At 39.9% G+C, this 21,501-nt stretch overlaps 1 protein-coding gene across 1 annotated transcript in view; it reads left to right on the top strand.

The window, feature by feature from the left end:
- Nucleotides 1-7,720: 7,720 nt before the first annotated feature.
- Nucleotides 7,721-21,501, top strand: part of LOC132132855 (protein furry homolog) — a 50,307-nt gene continuing 36,526 nt past the window's right edge. Inside the window, exons 1-8 of the mRNA XM_059545381.1 lie at nt 7,721-7,952; nt 12,012-12,202; nt 14,576-14,629; nt 16,433-16,572; nt 17,483-17,573; nt 18,662-18,741; nt 18,947-19,027; nt 21,294-21,462. Coding sequence (XP_059401364.1) covers nt 7,883-7,952; nt 12,012-12,202; nt 14,576-14,629; nt 16,433-16,572; nt 17,483-17,573; nt 18,662-18,741; nt 18,947-19,027; nt 21,294-21,462 — 876 coding nt within the window. The 5' untranslated portion in view covers nt 7,721-7,882. The remainder of the gene's footprint in view (nt 7,953-12,011; nt 12,203-14,575; nt 14,630-16,432; nt 16,573-17,482; nt 17,574-18,661; nt 18,742-18,946; nt 19,028-21,293; nt 21,463-21,501) is intronic.

The following is a 21,501-nucleotide window of genomic DNA, read 5'->3' on the forward strand; positions in this document are numbered from 1 at the left end:
TCCTAACTACCATCTGAGGAATGTGATATCTGAAGATCACTGGCGAGTACATAAAAAACAAACCCTACCTTGATGTGGTGATCATGCTTGTGTGTGTATGTGCGCAGTCTGGAGTTCTAGGTTATCTCCAGTAATTAGGCTGCACCAATTAGGTGTGCTATTTTGAGCTGGGGCCGGTGGTATTTGCAGTGTTCTTTGTATTTTTATCTGTTAAAGACGACACACATTTTTGAAGGATGGCATGATGAGTGCTTGCTTGCCCTAAATGCGTGTTTATGTGTGTGCATGTGTTTCTGCATAGTGTTGTTTTTTAATGTTTTTTGGAGAGTTGGTTGTTGCAGCACAATTATTTAACTTGACACAACCATTAAACTGTAATCATGAACATTTGGGTGTGAAGGCCCTTGGGAAGAGACTCTGACCCTATTTGAATCTGCATCAAAATTATGTTTATTGAAGAAAAAGGCTGTTTTGTGTTCTCTCGAGGAAGTGGTCAGTCCTTCTGTTTCTTTTCCCCTCGTTCTCATCAGCACGTTCAGCCAGGGCCACTCAGAGTGAGAGATTCAGAGAATAAGGTAGTTGTTCCATGATGGCCTTCAAAAAGGTTACTCTGTAAAACCAGCAACGCCTGCAGGTCTGTGAACAGTGTGGCTGCTTGTTAAATTAAAGATATTAAAAGGTGGTCCAAATTCACTCCCTCTTCTAATGATTGGTTGTTCAGTCTTTATAAAAAAACAAACAAACAAAATACTGTTTACTGAGGACAAGGCTATGTATTCGGCTGATTCTTTACATAATGTTTATTTCGTGAGCACTTGGGAATCAAACTCAAGGGACACAGAGTCTTACAAAAACACCTCGGATGCAAAACATAGAATAAGTTAATACTAACCAGAGGTGGCTTATTTTGATAGGTTGCTTTCTATTTCCACAAATGGCAATGTATCTAAAACAGTCTACCTGATTCATATTAAAATAAACACTTGTGCATAGCCTCACTCTTCACTTGCCCCTTCTCTCCTCCTTCGAAAATCTCCACCCTCTCTCTCACAAAAGAGGTGTGTCTGTCTTGAGTAATCCAACACCTGCCCCATTCAGGCGTGTAACTGGCTAAACAGCCTGGACCTGTGAGAGCAGACAGAGAGCATAAGCACTCAATCCTCTCTGATTTACTCTAAATCACACTTTAAAGCTCATGTACCTGGTACAGAGGAAAGAGTAGCAAAAAACACAAAAGAAGAGACAGGCAGAACTTAGAGGAGCTTCTCTGGAGATCTGTATCCATGCTAATCCGTAGCAGGTGAAAGCGGTCCCTCTCTTTGTCATCTGTGTCGGATATGTCCGTGGAGGATGTCAGCAGTACTGGAGTTGTGGTGGACCCTTGTGAAACCCAGAGCCAGGATGGGATTGTTTTGGTCCAGATGGCTAGTCTCTCCATGCATATGTTTGCTCCAGCGGACTTTAAAGGGAAGTTCAGGAAGATCCAGCCAAAGAAAAGACCCACTATCTTCCAAGAAGGTACTGCTGAAGTTTTGCTTTGGTAGCCAGACACACCATTGTCTTTAATCTCTTGATGTGTTATGAGACGCAAGTCATACTTCTAAATGTGTCATTTGGTTACATTTGTCTTTAATGTCCTGCCAAGTCATAGACTCACATCTTTATCTCACACACATGACATCAAACTTGTGTTTCTGGTATTTTTCTAGGTCAGTTGATAGCCTGTGATAAAGCTCAATGCGTGAAACTTTGTGACACAACACTATGATGTCATGCAGTGACTATGTTTTAAGACATTCTGGTAGCCTTCAGCTAGAGATCATTGCGCAGACTGGGAATTTCATTGAAACTTGTTGTGGTTGTGTCGTGTCTATTCAATTTCATTTCACGTTATTAAAGCCAGGTTTTGAGAAGCCATAAAACATCACCACCAGCCTGAAATGTTCATTGTGGAGTTTTGTTTTGATTTGTAGTTAGAGATAAAGAAAAGGTGTCTCCCATGGGTTGACAGGACCATTGCCACACAGTTAGTGATCTTAAGGGACTTCATTTGGGACCTGTGCCTACGTGAGCAATGGTGGAATTTGGGGAAGGGTGGATGTGGATGATGACAGATAGCATCAGCATCAGGAAAGAGATTATTTTGGGTTTTAATTAGACCCTAGTTAAACCAGCATCTCAAAACATCCAGAGCCACAGCTGGGAAGGTCCATATGCAAAGCCAACATATAAGAGAGAAAAGGCAAAAAAAAAAAAACCTGAACAGAAAGAAAAAGAAACAATGATTAATGTTTTATTCTATTGTTAATTTATTATTATTATTATGTTTTTTTTTTTATGTGGCCAGATCTTATATTTTTTCTGACTATTTGTTGATGTCCACTGTCTAGTTGATTTTGCTAGCACGTCCACATTGGTTATCATAGTAATGATGCACACATGTGGATTCACTATGTTTGATATGCTAGCAATTAATGTTTTACCAATGAATTTGTTTTTCATGAGGGCATTATCCAAAACTTTGTAAATACTAAGTAAAAAAAGAGTAACATATACCACCGTTCAAAAGTTTGGGGTAGGTAATTTTTTTTTTTAAATAAGATGTTTTTGAAAGAAGTCTCACCAAGGCTACATTTATTTGATCAAAAGCGGTGTGAAATATTACAATTTAAAATAACTGTTTTCTATTTAAATATATTTTAAAATGTAATTTATTCCTGTGATGCAAGGCTGAATCTTCAGCAGCAATTACTCATGATACTTCATTCTGATTCTTATATGATAATTTGATGCTCAAGAAGTTTTTTTTTAGTGTGAATTATTGTGGAAACTTTACTTTTGTTAGGATTTTTTGATTAATAGAAACGTCAAAAGAACAGCATTTATTTGAAATATAAATCTTATGTACCAGTAAAAAATCTTAATGTCCCCAAACTTTTGAACAGTATGCAATGGGTTAATGAAGTCATCTTGTCTTAAAATGTGGTGTAACAACAATGAATTATGGAAAAAAAAATCTTTAAACTTGTATAGATGCACATTTTTGGTTTTACCGATTATTGTTTTTTTCCTGTTTTGACTACAAAAAATAAACAGATTTGAGTTGATTAGGCAAAAATTCTGCCTGTCTCAACAAGGCCTTAGAACAATGAAGAAATATAAAAAGAAGATATAATGTCTCGTGCTTTTTTTCATTGAATTGAAAATCTGGCACTGTGTTTTCCTGTCCTTTCCTCTTCGAAGCTAAAAAAAGGAGTATATTAAGGTTTTCTGCTGAGTGGGCGCATGTGTCTCTCATGACTGCTCTTTCAGCGCTGTATTGAACAGGTGTGTCAGATGCTTTTAATACCAGGAGCCCTCACAGAAGACTTATTGATTGGCTGAAGAGAACTTTTATCAGGGAAGAAACCAGCTCAACACAAAGAGGGAGTTTTAGTTAGATTTCTGGAGTTGCCTGAACTATTCATTGTTGCAGGAGGAGCAAATGACAGACACAGTGGGTGTGGCATCAGGCCTCAGAGAGGCTTTTATTAAACCAAAACTCAATCATAAAATGTCCAAAATGGGAATAAAGTGTTCTGAGGGGAAATAGTGTCCTAAATAAACAGGGGATCTGGTGTCCTCGTTGTGCGGGGGAATTATGAAGGAAGGGCAGTGTTCAGAAAGGAGGAGTCCAGGTAGGGGGCAGAGTCTGGCGGCCACACATACTCCCCTCTATGATCCGGGGCCCGAGGGGCGGTGACTTCGTCACAGCAGCTCATCTTTCTTAGCACACGTTGATTGGGAGAAATAACGGCCCGTCCTCCACGTCCATCATGTACAGTAATTAATGTAGATCTAATTTACTCACCCTCACGTTTTTCCACACCACAGATTTGTTTTGAAGAATGTTCACGTGTAACACTGACTCTTGGTTTTCCTTATTTAATTTTAGCGTCTCGACCCATCACTGACTCTTATTGGAAACAGCCCAATTAGATCATGGGTTTTGGAAGGCAGTTTGCTCACCAACACTGACACGGAACTATATCATGGTAACAGGATCCCAGTCGCTGGATAGTTATGAGTCAGTGATCCCTGTGCCAGAGTCTAACAGCTGGTAGAGGCTGCCTGATGCTCCAAATGCTTGGAATTCTGGGGGTTTCTTGTAAAGATTATCCAAGCATGACCGCTGTGAAGCTCTCGTAGCAGAGAATAAAATCAGATAAAAAGATAGCTAGGAATGTTAAAAATCGATGCCTAACATGAGTAATGTAGTAAAATAACATGACTCGGCATTTAATTGCTCTTCATTAACAACAAAAACTATTTTAAGCAGCTGTGCTGTTTTTGGCTTGTACCTGCAGGCATGCCCATACATTATTGTGCTGCGTGGCTTTTATGACAGCTAAAACTAAACAAAGAGTTTGTCTTGGCAATTTAGCATCACATCTGATTGCCAGACACGTTTTGCAATGTTTACCACGTTTAAATATCCATTCAACAGAACATTTTGTCCATACAATGACAGTCAAAGGGTTCAGTAAGGACCCTGTGATTTCCACAATGAAGAAAACACAGACAGAATCACAGAATCCAGTCATAAAAATGAAGTTTAAATTAAAAAGGAAAGCATAGAATTTGGGGAAAAAAATAAATATGATTTTATAATCCCAAGGTTCATTGTTGTTGTGGATGCCATTGATTGGGCGAAAACAGTTTGAAACAAGTCAGAAAAAGTATACCTGACACAAGTGACACAATGACACAAGGTGAGTAAACGATAACAGAAATGTTGTTTTGTGTAACCTGTCGCTTTAATGGCTGTAAAATCACTCTAAATTTGTATTTTTTGATTATTTATTTTGTCAATTGGACAGTAAGCTGTACTTTTAAGTGATTTCTTTGAAGCAGCTCACCAGATGAAGCCGTGAGAGTGTTTGTGTGCGGTGGAAGTAGTGGGTGTGACCCCAACTACTGTGGAGATGTGCCGGGGCAGCTGGGAGAGCTCAGTGTCAGCTGGGAGAACTCTGCAGTAGCAGTAAAACCATCAACCAGACACTCCTCAATTCAAGCCACCACAAACAGCACATTTCCAAACTTTTTCAGCGCAAACACAAAATTCATTTTGTGCTGATTTATGTCACCACTTTATTGTCACCACTTTATTGCATATAAATACAGGCATTGTTTACCAAAGCTTTTTTCAGAAACTGGACATTTTTATGGCTCTCTGAATATGCAAGCTGCATCTGTCATATGCAATAAGTAATGTAATAAAATATTGAAATGATAAGCAAGTTAAAGCGATTTACACATTATGCCTATTTAATCTCCCTCAATCGTTATATTGTTATTTGGTAACGCATCTTGCAGAATGAAGATCACTTCTTCTTGGTTTCACATTTATTTGGATGTGACAGAATGTGAGGGATCTTTCTCCAATCCTTTTGCTGAGAGCTATAATACGCTTCACTAATTACATGCTCTGTCAATCAAGTTGTCATATACAGCATGCCTCTTTCCAGAACCAAAATTGTTAATTTGATGTAAACATACTGTGTTTGCAAAGGGAAGCATTAATATTATGGTTGTTTAAATGTATGGTTATCAGCATTTCTGTGTTGCTTCATTTTGTAAACGTCTTAATATAGGCAAGGCAAAAGAGAACAAAAATGAAAGGGAACAAGAATTTCTGGAAAGATAAAGAGCATGGAGTGGAACATGTTTGGTATCTCTTCAAACGCTGTTAATGAAAATTAAATCCAAATGCTTTCACATGGAAACTATTTGCTTTCATCCTTCGACAAGTCTTACATTTCTGTCTGCTGTAAGTGATACTAATCTGAGAGATTACTATCACATTCCTTTACTGATGTATATTGACCATTAACACAACACATCGCTTTGTTTGTTCCATTCTAAAAATGTTTCGTAAATAAGATGTTTTGCCATCACAGGAATACATTTTGAAACATTAAAAATAAAAAAGAATATTGACCAATTGGTTGCAGGATCTGGGTGGCTGGCATCTCCATGACAATTTGAATATTTAAATTTAATGTAATGGTCAATAAATAAATAGATATGTTTCACATGGTCCATACATTTGCTGTTACTGCACAGAATGGGATGAAATCATCAGACCTGCCTTACAGGTTCGTATCATCTTTAGTCTCCTCCTTTATCTCCCTTTTGTCTTTTTTTAAATGTATAAGGCAAAAGTTGTGAATCAACAAGATTAATTGGGACTGGTTGAGATTTTTGATTTGTTTAATATCTTGAAGCAAAGCTTTCAGTTACCCATTTTCCTGTATAGGGATATTACCCTAACACTAACAGGCAGAGAATCGATGATGTCATAAAGTGAACTGTTGTGCTTTCCACATGAATTGAATGCTCAGCAGTGAAGTACTGAATCACATTTGTCCTTTAGAAACATTCACAGTACTTTCTGTTTTACTGTATGCATGTTCAAGAGCACATGCCTTGTGTTATCTAGTGTTTGTCTGTAGTGCTGGGTGTCAGCCAGCAGATGGTGTGACAATGTAATCCCATTCCCACACACTGGCTATGTTTACATGCAACCAAGGTATGATGCAATCGGCACTTCCTTTTGAATTAAGTGTTGTATAAATGCGTGTCTTGTCATTATAAAACTCTACTTTCATTCAGCAACTGTGAAGTGGAGCAGGACAACCTCCCACCAGTCCGTGTTTTGGATACTCATCCACAGGCAACCCGTTTTGGGAGAGGCTTTTTTTTTTGGTGATACATATGAGCAGCACGCCACAACGGTTTATATGTATATTTATCAATTTATTTAATTCTGCTACTAAAAACAGATAAAGAACCATATAGAAGAGTGCGTCACTGCCAGTGGATCTTCTGCAGTGAATGGGTGCCGTCAGAATGAGAGTTCAAACAGCTGATAAAAAAAAGTAATAATCGACAAAAATCTAGTACATGAATTAACATTTTGTGAAGTGGAAATCCTTTATTGTGATGTTTTTAATTTCAAACCATTGGTTCCAAACCAAGTCCTCTATCCATATTATTGTTTTCTCCAGTGAAAAAGTAATCCTTATTTTTAATTCTTTGAACTCTCAATCTGACGGCACCCATTCACTGCAGAGGATCAAATGGTAAACAAGAAATTTAAATCTAAATTTCTCCAGGTCCCAAGTAGAAACAATCTCATCTACATTTTGGATGGTCTGAGGGTACATTTTCAGGAACATTTTCCTTTTCGGATAAACTATTCCTTTAATATACTAATATTAAAATAAAATGCCATTAAAAATTAATAGTAATATTAAAATATTATGTGTACAGTAGATGTGGATGTGTTGTTGTTAAGGCAACCAGATACATCGCAAGTTGATTTGCTGAAAGAATTAAATCATCAGCGAATCAGCTTGCAATCTCTGCTGCGTCATTCTACTGAAAACATATTTACATTAATGGAATTGTCAGGATGGCAAACAAGACCACTGAGGTACAGTCGTTCTGTACCAATCTGGTGAGGGCAGTACTGCAGTAAACAAACAAACCCCTCCCCCCTCCCTTTTTCTTGATGTCCATCTCAGGGAGACTGGACAATACCAACAGCAGCTCAATTTTATTCTCTCTCTGAGAGCCAATCCTCTTAATGCAGAGTGAGCGAGAGGGAGAGCGGCTGATGAGAGAGAGTGTGAGAGGGATGGGGCAGGGAAGAGAGAGGTAGAGGAGAGAGAGCAGTTGCTCAGTGCTCAGAGCTGACACGGGACACGTAGTGTAAGACAGTGCTGTAGCGTATGGCACTGTAAAGTGCCCTCTTTCTCTCTTTGCATTACTCCACCAACTCTCTCTGCCTGGATTCTCATCTCTGTGTGGCTACAGTGACTGAGTCTGCTCTCCAGCCATGGCCAGCCAGCAGGACTCAGGCTTTTTTGAGATAAGCATCAAATCTCTGCTGAAATCCTGGGGCAGCAGTGAGTACAAACTCAGCACACACACACACACACACACACACACACACACACACACACACACACACACACACACACAGTATTCTAAAACCATGCGAGATGCCGCTGCATTTGTGTGCTGACCCTTCTGTAGGACAGAGTTGTTTACGATCTGCTGAATCTATGCTTTTCCTCAGTTTTATGTCTTTTAGTACTAGTGACGAGATCTAAACCCCATCCATTTCATACCAGCTTTATCAGGAGACTTAAATGGTTCAGTTTACTCTGGGATGTTTACATCCCTCTGTTATTTCTGAGATTATTGGCTTCAGCACTCAGGATGTTTCTTGTAAATTGATGATGCTAAATGTGTGCACTGTGTCTGATACATTTGTGTTTGGCTTGAGAGGTTGCGTTATGTAATGACTGCAGACCAAAAGGGCTCGTGACGAGATCAGGAGGATTTGTACTGTTGTTTTTCATCACGTGCAGTGTTTGAGCACGTCAATACCTCTCAGTGTGCAAACATCACTGAGTTTGAGTGTGCGCCATGTCAAGGTTATTCTATGTCATGGATGATGTACTTTATATGAAGATGAGGATGGTGACAGTGACATATGTTTCAGATGATTTATGAAAAGCATCATTTTACAAAATTTGAGTGGAATATAGGGTGTGTTTTGTAAAAGTGTTACTGTTTTGCATGAGGGACAAATAGAGAACTTTGTGTCCCTGAATTATTTCCTTAACTGTTCTAGTTTAGATTAAAATGTAAAATTACAGCTTTATTTAACAACTATTAAAATTCATCATTGATTATTCTGTTGATTATTTGATTCATCATTACATTTATTTTATAGATTAGTTGTAATAGCCTAATGTAAAACATAAAAAAGGTTCTGACATTTCAGTTTGAATGTTAAATTAGAAGTGAATAGAATTTGACATTGAAGATGCTGTTAATAATGTGCTGGTGCATAAAGATTCACGCCACTGGAATGGTAAATGTTACATCACTGAGTTTAACCTATATAAACCAGTTCTTAGCCTCACAAATGACTCCTTCGTGTTAAGTCCCTGCTCTGTTGTGTGTTGGTTTGTGTGTGTTTGTGAGGGATCTCTAACTTGCATTGTCAGCAGAGGTAGAACTGTTAACGGATGGTGATAATGATGTGTTTTTATTGTACAAAGGAGCTGTGTTGCTGTCCAGTGACTGTTAATTTGCTCCTGTTTGTTTTAGACTTGCTGCTCGATCCCTGTGAAGTAGAACAGGTGGTCTGGTAACAGTCTACTAACTCACTTAAGTAAATCCACTTAAATCTCTGTCCAGCTCCTCTGATCTCTTTTTCTGCATGCTCTCTTTCTTATTTTTTTTCTCTTGCATGCTCTCTTTCTCTATCAGTTTAATTTGCTGTATATCTGTCAGAGCCACCCTTTTTTATGCAAGCTCAATAAGCTGTGAATTAGCTTGTGTACAAAGTGATTATTAAGATGAGCTGGAGCAACAAATAATCAAGGTGAGATAAAGAGTAGATGAATGGAGAAAGGGGTTCTGTATGTTTATATGGATAAATAAAGGTCAGTTTGCTTCCTCTTTTTAACTCACACTTAGACACGCTCATTATCAAGAGTGGGTCTGTAGTGTGATTAGTGTATTATACTGTATTTTTGAGCAATTGCTTGGACTGGATCTAGTAGTCATTATACAGATGAAGGTGTGTCTGGACTTGCCTTGTACTTATTCATAATTATTGTGTATATAATAAACTGCAGTTTACGGACAAATGTGTTCCTTTAGCTAAAGTTGACCCTCCTTTGGTAACATATGAATATCCTCATTTGGAATGGAAAGCAAAAATCCTGATTAATAATTTTTTTATAATGCTTTTACAAAAATGCAAAAGCTGTTATTTTAGTGTTAAGTTTTTAACTATTAGTTTTCTATGATGGTGTCATTTTAATAACTAGGTAAACATTGTTTAGACTGATAAATTGTGAGTAAATGGGACTTTGACAGAAAGATCTGGCTCACAAGAGACATCCATTCATTTTAAACTAGTTCCACTATACGTTTTGTCCAGTTATTGTCATAACAGACATTTTTACTGTTAACCAAATTATGATGTCATCATCATGGTTATTATAGAGTGGATTATAACACATTCAAATGAATGTGTTAGAAGAGTGTGTGTCAGTACTGTGGTTAAATATAGCACCATAGTCCCTCCCACCCTCTCTTTTTTTTCAATCTTTCACTCTCTCTCTTGGCTTTGCTTGAATTCCAGCTTGACCTTCTCCTCAGTTAGTGTTTGCTTTTATCAAAACTACTAGGAGCTACACAGGAAGGCTGTGTTTCCTTGAACTTGCGGTCTCCTACTCCCATTACTCCAAGAGCAAAGCCCTGCTGCCCCAAGTTCGTGGCCGTTTGATAGGGCTGCCCAGCATGGTGCCAGTCCGCAAAGACAGGGTGGAAAGACAGATGGGAAGTATGGAGCTCTGGTGGAGGTAGAGGGCTAGTTTTGTTTCGGATTACTGGAACTGAACCGGCCGCATCATGGAGCTGTCTCCCATGTGGTGGAGTCGGGCCAGCGTCATCAGCTTCATCAAGAGCCTTGGTATGTGCCACTGAGTGAAAGGTCCAAGGGGTGCATGGGTGTTGTTAATGTTCTCAATGCTTGCTGTAAGGAGGTTGCATTCTGTGGATGCCTGATAGTGTGTTCAAGACTCGTGAAGCAAGCAGAATATTTAAAAATTCCTTTCCAGCAGCTCCTTTCTTCATTCAGTTTGAACTGCTCTGGCTCAACAGCAACTTCATAGGTGTAAACTGACGTCCGGTGTTTGTCCATAAATAAAGTAGTTCACGTTAATGTTATTTACAGATGACTGTCAAGCCAACCAAATTTCAAAGATTAAATTAATGATTAACAAATTTTCAATATCTGTTTTGGTCTTGCTTGATAATAGGCATCCAACAGCTTCTAAATATTCGGGTTTCTGTCTAGGTTGTTTGTCTCATGTCATTTAGCACAAGTACTAATCATTCCATTGTTCTACCCTTGTCCTGAGCAGTGGAACCCTTGTGTCAGGTCATGAACTCCCATTAACATGGTGTGAAGTTTAAACTTTAGAACTACTGAGGTCTGCCAGAGGAATTTTAGATTGCAAAATATCAGCCTAACAGCCTGTGCATTTCTTCGTTGGTGTGAAGAAATGTCCGAACTATATCTGAACACCAGAATATTACAGAGACCGCAACTGCATGAATGCTTTGACAAATAAACATCTAGAACACTATATCTTTGTGTCAATAAGTTTTGCACGGGCAAACACAACTCAAATTTTCTTCAGAAAACTGAAATTATCTAGTTGACACTGAAGACTGAAGAAAAGAAGTGCAATTGTGACTGTGTGGAGGAATTGTCTACTTTTGATGCTTGAATGTGGGATTAAGCAGCAGTTCATCACTATTTTGAAATGAATTGCTTTAGTTTTAAATGAGCAAAAACTAGTTAATGAGATAACCCTTTAACAGTTTTTTAAGTCTTAATGTCTTACTGTTCATAAAAGCACTTATGCAATCGTCATTTTGAGGTAATTGCCTCATTTTAAGTTACTGCATATATCTTTAAATTGCTCATATTGCTGTTAGAAATTAAGGAATTAGGATTTTTTTTCTATTCGTTTTGCAGTTTTTGACTTGTGAGGTTGCACGGGTCTATTCTAAGAGGAGCACATGCTCAAAGCCCCTGCAGCCACATGACATGGACTCCCCCGGTCCCGGCCAGCTCGCTGAGCCCCCTCCGCCCTTTGGGAGCGATGACATGGTCATGCCAAAAAAGAAAACACCAGCTGCTCCATCAAGGGTCGATGTGAGATGGTGCTCTCAAGGCACTGACTCAGGCTTCAACCCTAACACTGACGACACTAATCTGACCAAAATCACCCAAGTTGTATTCACTCGAGTCACTAGCACAAAACATGTCAGAGCTTGTGCACGCCCACCAAGTCATATGTAGAACAATTAGCACAATAGTTGACCTACTAATCCATAATAATCTAATACTGTTTTTTGTGCATTCCCAGCATCCCCCGTAGGAAAGTGCCCCATCCCCCAAGTGAGCAGCACTCTAGGCGAGAGGAAAGGTCCCATTTGCACTATGCCAGTTACCGTGGACCCTGAGAGCAAACCGGGCGAGTATGTCCTCAAAAGCCTGTTTGCCAACTTCACCACCGTGTCTGAACGCAAAATACGCATCATCATGGCAGAACCACTGGTAAGAGACTTCTTTTTATATTTTTCAAATTTATTTATTTTTTGATGTCATACATTTTTCTGGCAAGTCAAAGTTTAACATCTCTTGGGATCTAATTTTCCAAAACATTTACATGCAGATCATCTGAGACATAGAACCTCAAATGCAAGTAAATAATGTCTAGGCCATATTAAAACCAGTCGCCACAAGCCAGAGTTTGGTTTGAGGCTTTCTTAAGCCTCATTTTAGCTAATTCTCTGGTATGTGGAGTAGTGTAGAAAAACAAGAAGTGTATAATATGCTTTCTAAATCAATTAGACAGAGAAAGAGAGATATCTAACAGTTCTGGCATAGTTATTAATGACTCTGCTGTGGCTTTCATTTGTAATTGCTGTAGTTGACAGGCATTAAATGTTAATACTTCACAATATGTCTTCAAACTGCACTAATAGCTGTGAGATACTGTGTCTGTTTTTGCTGCAGTGGCTCAGGTTGCCTGGTCTCTCTGTATCACTGTAATTCCATTATGCTGGAGTGCAGATTTAAGTGGACAGGAATGGGTTTTGTCTACTTGGTATTTTCAAGCCAAAAAGCTTACGCACCAAACAGGAAGCAGTCAAAGCTCTCAGCACACCTATTTAACTAATATCCCTGTGCCCAGACAGTGTTAACTAATGAATCAATTTCACATTCATGACTTTGTCATCACAGTTGAGGTGCTGAGTTTTGTGAGGTGTATTTTCAAGTCAACAGCCAGTAATGTACAGTTCACAATTTATAGATCACTGCAGTAACTTTGTATCAGATTCATATTATAAGAAGCACAAAGTTCAGTCATAATAGAAATCATTACCTTTAGGAACAGAACACAACCATGAACCATCTATATTCATTGTTTGTAGAATCTCAGCTCTCCTTTGACCCTGTCCACCCTCGTCATCCTGAAAGTGTGTGTGTGAGTGTGTCCACGAGTGTGTCTGCATGTTATGGGGACAATCAGTTGATTTGACCTCCAGACCCAACCCCAGTTTAGACGTTCTCTTGGCTTCATGGCCCAGTTTTCCAATCCTGCACATTAAAGCTGTGGGATCGTCAGATTAAATTTTTTATTCTGTTTGGATCAAATGAATGAACTTCAAAAGACTACAATTGTTTAGCGCAAAAAATCAGTAGAAGAGTCTCCAATGACATCTTTCAATCACTGATAATGTGAGTACCATAGGCACACCAATACTTTTTTTTATGCATTTTTTAATCAGCTTTTTGAGTGGAAACATGGAATAATGTGTTCAACAAAACTGAGAGTACTACAGTTTTATTGGCAGCCTGAAAGAATGATTAAAATTAACCTCGAAAATGAACTATTTTTCTCCCAGCAATTTTTTTTTAAGTTGCCAGTCACCGGCAGCATTTTTGATCAGTTTTACAAAACTTTCATTGCCCTCAGAATATTTTGCTGTGTGAATAGCTGAACATGCAATACAACAAAAGAAAGAACAGAGCCCTGCTTTTAAACAAAATGTCATTCTAGCTTCATGCATTCTTATTTATCAACACCTGAATGTGGATAAGTTTAATTAAAAAAGCTACATTTTGAACAAAAATCTGCTTAAACATACTGTTGCTTGTTTCTGCTTCTTCTTCACCTGAATGAAGTCTGAAGTAGGGCTGCACGATGTGTAGTTTAAGCATCGATATCGCGATGTACGAATCCACGATAGTCACATCGCAGGATGTGCGATGTAGGCTGTCGTAGTTGATCCATTATTCATTAACTGTACGGGCCAGCTGCTCCCCGGCCCTTGATGAATGTGATTCGCGGATTAATTGCACAGCTTAACCATCATAGAAGTGAAAGTTTATAATTTGCATGTGTTTTTAAGTCCTGTCAGTTTAACAGGGCAGAGAGAGAGAGAGCGTGAGAGAGAGCGCGCGTGAGAGAGAGAGAGAGAGCGTGAGAGAGAGAGAGCGCGCGCGAGAGCGCGAGAGCGAGCGAACGAGCCTCGGCCGCACGCTTACCGTCTTCAAACAACACGAGCGCGGTCTTGTTCTCTCTCCCTCGCACATATTAATCAATTGACACAATGGTGTCGATGTTTAAATCATTTAAAATGAGAATGTAAGTGTGCTCAACCCATTTTTGTTTGTAAGAAAAAATCAGATTAGATTTCATATCGCAATATATATCGCAGAAAAATTTAATATTGCAATGTTATTTTTTCCCAATATCGTGCAGCCCTAGTCTGAAGTCTGTGAAGGTTTGCGAGTGCAGATTCTGTGTGGTTCTGGTTATATGTTATGTCAAGTTCATTCATTACAAAGGAAAGCTTGATTTCTAGCTGGGAATCTGCAGCCAATGATCTATGACTCTAAGTTCTTTTTGATGTTCTGCAGGAAAAGCCCCTCACCAAATCTCTACAAAGAGGAGAAGACCCACAGTTCGATCAGGTGAGATCAAGTGACATTTTCCACATCCTTTTTTACATTTAAGACTTTTATGCTGCCTGATACACACTCAAAATTAAATAATTGGGGCTGTAGACATACTTCTGTTTTCTTTACATTTAAATCACAATAAACTGATAGCTCTACAAATGATAAAGTATTGTTGAAAAAGAATGAAAAATAATAAATTATCTGCTCCCATACCATCCAACTTCTCTTGCCCTTTTCTATTGACAGATTTTTGTCATCATCAGTCAGACCATAAGAATAACATTCCTGTAGTTGGTGCTATGGCGTCCTGACTATAACCCTCTGTACTGAATTCTTAAACAGCCTGAATGTGTGTGCGTGCTAGGGGTGACACGATTCGCTGAAAAAAACCTGAACCACACACGGTTCGGCACGCGCTGGGACCGCGGTTCAACTTAAATCTGACAAAGCATCTGTAATTTGGTTTGCTATAAATAACACGTAAAACAAACTGGGTTCAACTAATATATGTTTCTGTTGATGGATGCGCATTCTGGATTCCCAGACATTACAACAATAGCAATGAGAAAAAATAAAAACAAATAAAAAATAAAACCCTGGACAAACCATTCACTCTTGATCAATGTAAATGTCTTATGCTGGATTATGAGCAGTCATTCATTCCGTCATCATCCGCGTGCTGACAGCGCGCGCACGCACAGATGAGACCTGAACAGCACACGTTAATATGTTAATATGTATTTAAACTAAACTCATTTAAGTTTTGTCGCATTTAAGAGCCAGAGGACGTGAGCTCACGAGCGCAGTGAGAAGTGTGCATGCGCTCATCCGAAGCGTGCAAACCCGCGCCTCAAAACGTGCCCAAATATTAAGCTCTCTTTGAAGTATTGTGTTTAAATGGACAAATTCACACAAAAATGATGTCAAAATGCCCGTTTTGATAAGTTCCTACAGCAGACATAGACGGCTGAAGGAAGGCCTACTGTATCAGTGCATTCTCTTAAAGTGACAGTCTTTATATTAATCGAACAGCAACAACAAAAAAATCACTCACTGCTCTTGATTAAAAAGCTTTTATAACTTTAATAAAGAATAATCTTTAATTTATACAGTCCAATATGAAATGCTGTTTTACATTTGATTACTTTATTAAATTTCTGTACCTAAAAACTAATGCTAGATCTGCCTAAAAAAAAAAAAACTGAAAATCACTGTTTATTTTTTGTATCTTTAGTCTATTGTATTTATTTGTGCTGTTGCTTGTAGTTGGATAGAATATTCTTCTTCTTTTTTTTATTAGAAAGTATAGTTATTCCATAAACATAGCACATACCGAACTGTACCGAAAACCGTGACTCTAAAACTGTGAAACAAACCGAACCGTGAAAAAGTTGAACCGTGCCACCCCTAGTGCATGCATGAACATCTTGTAGTGGTTGGGGGGGATTACCAGGCCATCTCTTCCCAGACACCCCTCCCTTTCTCTATTTGGTTTAGCCCAGCCTGTATGACCGCATTCACTCCCTGGATCTCAATTCTGGCTAAAAACCGAATTCCACCCATAATAACATTTCATTTATTGTATGCCCTAGAAGTATGTATTCATTTTCTGGAGAAAAATATGGATTCTGCAAACTGTTTTACATACTATTTTTATAAAATAGGTATACATTATATACTGTACAGTAAGCAGTGTGCTAATATTACATTCCTTGTATAGCCTGAGTTAACTCCCTTTGCATTTTGTGCTGTACAATTAGCGCTCTGACAATTGATGAAACATTTCCTGGAGGTACTTCCTATGTTTCCCCACAGCTGATCAGCACTATGAGCTCACTTGCTGAGTATTGTCTTCCTTCCATCCTGCGAACGCTATTTGACTGGTATAAAAGACAGAACGGCTTGGAAGACGAGTCCCACGAGTATCGCCCACGTGCAAACACCAAGTCTAAAAAGTAAGTCTTCACCGAGATTTAAAGTTACTCATTTCAAAACTTTTTTTAAAACTCTCTAATATTAACTGGATTGCCATTAAGAGTGTGTAAACTCTTCTCAGACAAAATAAGACACCCATAAAGGGTATTGTGCCTCATAGGTACAAACAATATGTTTAAATGCCATTAGCAGGTATGGCAAAATGTTTGGTCAGTTTGCACCCCGCGTATACTTGAGATAAAACTAGAGCACACAATGTCAAGTATCTGCTCGTCTCATTTCCACAAATCCTTTTTACAAGTTAGTATAATCTGATTTAATGTCTTTTGCATAAGTGTGCTAATAGTATTCTGTGGAAGTTGTGTATGTGTGATTTAGTGTGGATTGAAGCATGTGATTGATGCCTGTCATCAGGAAGCTTTGCCTTCATCTTATGAAATACAATCCCTACTGCAGTGCAATGCACAGCAGCTCATCTGACATTAGGCCAGTAATAGCAAAAAGGGCTGTGATGATTGGCTGTTTCTGAGTAGATGCGCTAACAAGATTAGCATCGTCTGGTGGATTCTTTTCCTGTGGGCATTTTTATGCAAACCTACTTTCGTAATAATGTATTTTAATAATGTATTTTAGAAATGTGTCCCTTGAAACATTTTCTACATTCTTTGCCATGCATGTATTAGTGGTAAAGGCAAGGTAGAAATTCCTCAGCAGTGATATGGGATCTCCACAGACCGTAATCAAATATCGCTATTGGCAGTTAGGTTTGGTTACATCAGCACTTCAGAATCAAATACAGGCCATAGAGGACTTCAGAAGCTCTCATGGAACAAAACCTGGAAGCATGTTTGTATTATTGACTTAATCAAGCAGTGACTGTTCATCAAAATGTGATTTACTTAGTTTCTTCTCGTTTCTTCTCTCTTTCAGTGACGAACAGCAGAAAGATTATCTAATGGAAAGGAGGGACTTAGCAATAGACTTCATATTCTCACTGGTGCTTATTGAGGTTTTAAAACAGGTAGGGTATGATTGAACAACCACAAAACTAACAACCTGCTTCAAAAAAATACAACAGGAAGCAGAAATATATACAGTTTTATAGATGTATAATGTTTAATGTATAATTATTAATTTAATTTTAAATAAATAATAAAAAAAAACAATTTTGATTTAATCATTTCTATTCTGTTTTATTGTATTTATATAAAGTTATTAAAGGAGTCATAACGTCGTATTACCTTGGATACCTACTGCTGTATTATAGTCTTTCAGGCCCTTCTAAAAAAGAAAAGTGGAAAAAAATAAGCACAGAGCTCCTCAGACCTTATTTCTGAAGGCATTATTGTCTCGCGAGATCTGATGCGATATTTTGGCTGTCGTGGACGGTCATTATAATAATGCAAATGAGGGGCGCGTTGATTGGTTGCAGGAAGGGGGGGGGGGGTTGACAACGCAGGTAACGCTTTAGCATATCATTACAAACTGACATCATGGCGCAAGTTTTGAATGAACGCGACCGGCTTCCGGGCCAGTGTATAAGTATGAGGCGCCGTTTAGGGCTTAAATCAAACTTCATTCACGCACACATATGAAACACGCTTGCATATATACTAAGTACTAGTCACACATACATGTATATGAACTATCTACGCACATAAAGTTACTCATATGAGACGTGAGCACAGCACACACACACAAATATAAGACGTTAGCACACACACACACACAAACTAGACGGCGCCTCATAAGCGTTAGGCAATAAATAAACAATAACCGAATTCATGATGATCTCAGTCATTTGTTTTGTGCAAAGTACGTTAGCAGCCATTCCCCATACCTCGAAGCTAATACTCCCGCCAGAGTTGTGCCTGGACGCGTTCATTGAACGATAGTGTGTCTGACTCTCTTGTTCGATCTTTTTTCCGAGTCATTTCGTTCATAACATACATTGATTCTCGTGGAAAAGTGAAAATTGTGGGTCATGACTCCTTTAATTAATGGATTCATTGTAAATGTATTTAATTATATGTAAATGTATTTAATTATATTGTATTGTTTAATTTGTTATTTATGTCTTTCTACTAATTTTTCTATCTTTTTTTGTAGATCCCTCTCCACCCTCTTCTGGATGGCCTCATTCAGGAAGTAATTAACCTGGCCTTCAAACACTTCAAGTACAAAGAGGGGTAACGATCCATTTAAGTTATTTCCTCCATTTACCATAAGCCATTATTTTCCTGCGTCTGTTTGCATGAGTAAATCTGCCTAGTAAACATTTTACATAATTTATATTCTCTCAATCGTGTGCACTTACTGTAAATGTAAGTGTTGGAAGTCAGAATGGATTTTGCTGAAGGACGGTAAGAATGGTGGTATTTCTCTGCCCTGCAGGTACCTTGGGCCCAATACAACCAACATGCACATAGTGGCTGATCTGTATGCAGAGGTTGTCGGTGTCGTGGCCCAGTCCAGGTAAATTATGAAGCTGCAAAATTAGCCAATAAGAACATATTTAAAGTCTCACCGTGAAATGATTCCTGTTGAAGCCAGCGACCTTGTTTCAAGCGCAAAAAGATGGTAGCATTCTTCTTCCTGTGACAGACTGTCTAGTGTTAGATGAAGTACTAATGGGAGGCCATTACCCTGATAGACAAGGCATCTTGTCATGCTCACAGGAAGCTCCATCAGTGTCATACAAAGATGGAGTTTCTCCCTTTCAGTATAAGAGCACCACATCTGACAGTTTGTTTGTAGCTCACCTAAAACAAACATTGAGTCTTGCAGCGAGAGATGACTCCCTATTCCCCCTCCAGATGCCTTTCTAAATATAGAGCTGAAGATCTCTCCCTCTGTCAGACTGTGCTCACAAACACACAAACACTCCCTAACACATGTGTGCAAGAAACATCCAAGTCCTGACCAAACAGAATCTGCTTACATTGGTGGAATGGATTTAAACTTGGGCTCCCCATCGTAACTTGATGGAATTGGTTGGGTTAATTGCAAGTGGTCGCATATATCATGCATACTGAGAAAAGCCCTCAAATAAAGACAATGAAAAGAGACAGACAAGTATTGAATAGACAAGATGTGACTTTAAAAGTCTGAATTATGGTCAATCTGTCTAAAGTAGACGTGGGATGATTTCAGGCAGGACACATTTTTGTATACTGTTGTAACGATAAACCTTCCTATTCATCCGGAAGAAGGAGGCGGGAACCGGCGGACAATCAAAAACATTTTAATAACAAAATAAACACAAAAACAGCGCACCAGCCCCTCACGGACGACTGGTGCGCGCAAATATAACCCAAAACACAACTAAAAGCCCAGGCCTGGTCCTCTCTCGTCCTTCACTGTCGTCGCTCCAGTTTTATATCCTTCCATCTCCTCCATGGGCCTCGAGACCGGTGGGACGAACAGGTGTAGTTCATCTCCAATCACTCCCCCGGCCTCGCTCCCATGTCCCTCGGCCCCGCCCCACTCGTCACATACCCCCATCGCCCCTCGCAGGCCGGGGGGTACTCCCGAGACTGCGCTCTACTCCCCCCCCCCCTCCCTCCGGGGGGGCCGCTCCCGGGGACCTGCGGGAACCTGGGGGTAGGACAGGCGAGGCGAGAGAAAAGGAGATGGAAGGAGGAGCGACAGAGACGAGAGAGGGGAGAGAGGAAAAAAAAAAAAAAAAAAAAAATTCCGGTTCCCAGACGCACCGCTGCTCGGCCCTCCACCAGCTGGGTGATCTCCTCCGCGGTGCCTGGCGGTGGCACTGGACGGCCCTCGGCGGACGGCACGACACTCCTCCGCCGCCCGGTGGACGGCGACGGCTCCTCCGGTTTTGGGCAGCCGGCAGGAGTCCCCCGTTCCCTGCTCCTCCCCGTTCCGGCGGAGGCAGCAGGCTCCGGCCACCTGGCGAACGGCGCCGACTCCTCCGCTCCCTCACGGACGGCAGCCGTCTCTCCACATCGTGGGCGGCCGGTAGCGAGCTCGCCCGTCCCCGGCAACTCGCTCCAGTCCACCGCCTCGAGCGTCCATGGCGGCACACTCCTCGCCAGCTCGATGGCACCGCGGATTCACCACAGCGGCGAGGGATCTTCAGCAGCGCGTCCCTCCTTCTCCCGGGCTTCGGCACCACTGTAACGATATCAACCTTCATATTCATCCGGAAGAAGGAGGCGGGAACCGGCGGACAATCAAAAACATTTTAATAACAAAATAAACACAAAACAGCGCACCAGCCCCTCACGGACGACTGGTGCGCATAAAATAAAAACCAAAACACAACTAAAAGCCCAGGCCTGGTCCTCTCTCGTCCTTCACTGTCGTCGCTCCAGTTTTATATCCTTCCATCTCCTCCATGGGCCTCGAGACCGGTGGGACGAACAGGTGTAGTTCATCTCCAATCACTCCCCCGGCCTCGCTCCCATGTCCCTCGGCCCCGCCCCACTCGTCACAACTGTCTTCAGTGTTTTTAAATTATGTACAAATGTAGACTGACATCTTTGCCTATGTCTAGGTTTTTTTAGCTTCTGCATAAATGTGTATTTAATCATTTAGACTTACAAATGAGTAACATCATAAGCAGTTTATCATAAGATATATTTTGCATAAATAGATAAGCAAGCAACAGCTTACAGTTAAATCTCCACTGCAAAATGATGGGAATCAAACCATAACTCTGCTGTATTGCTGTTGTATTATTTTAAAATAAATATTAATACCTCCCTTCCATTCTTCCCAGGTTTCCTGCAGTGAGGAAGAAGTTCATCTCAGAGTTGAAGGAGCTAAGGCAGAAAGAACAGAGCCCGCATGTGGTCCAGAGCACCATCAGCCTCATTATGGGGGTCAAGTTCTTTCGCATTAAAATGTACCCAGTGGAAGATTTTGAAGCGTCTTTCCAGTTTATGCAGGTACACAGTAAAAACAATTCTACAGATGTTCTACTTTAA

Source organism: Carassius carassius, chromosome 49 (assembly GCF_963082965.1).
Source record: "Carassius carassius chromosome 49, fCarCar2.1, whole genome shotgun sequence".
NCBI classification, from domain to species: domain Eukaryota; kingdom Metazoa; phylum Chordata; class Actinopteri; order Cypriniformes; family Cyprinidae; genus Carassius; species Carassius carassius.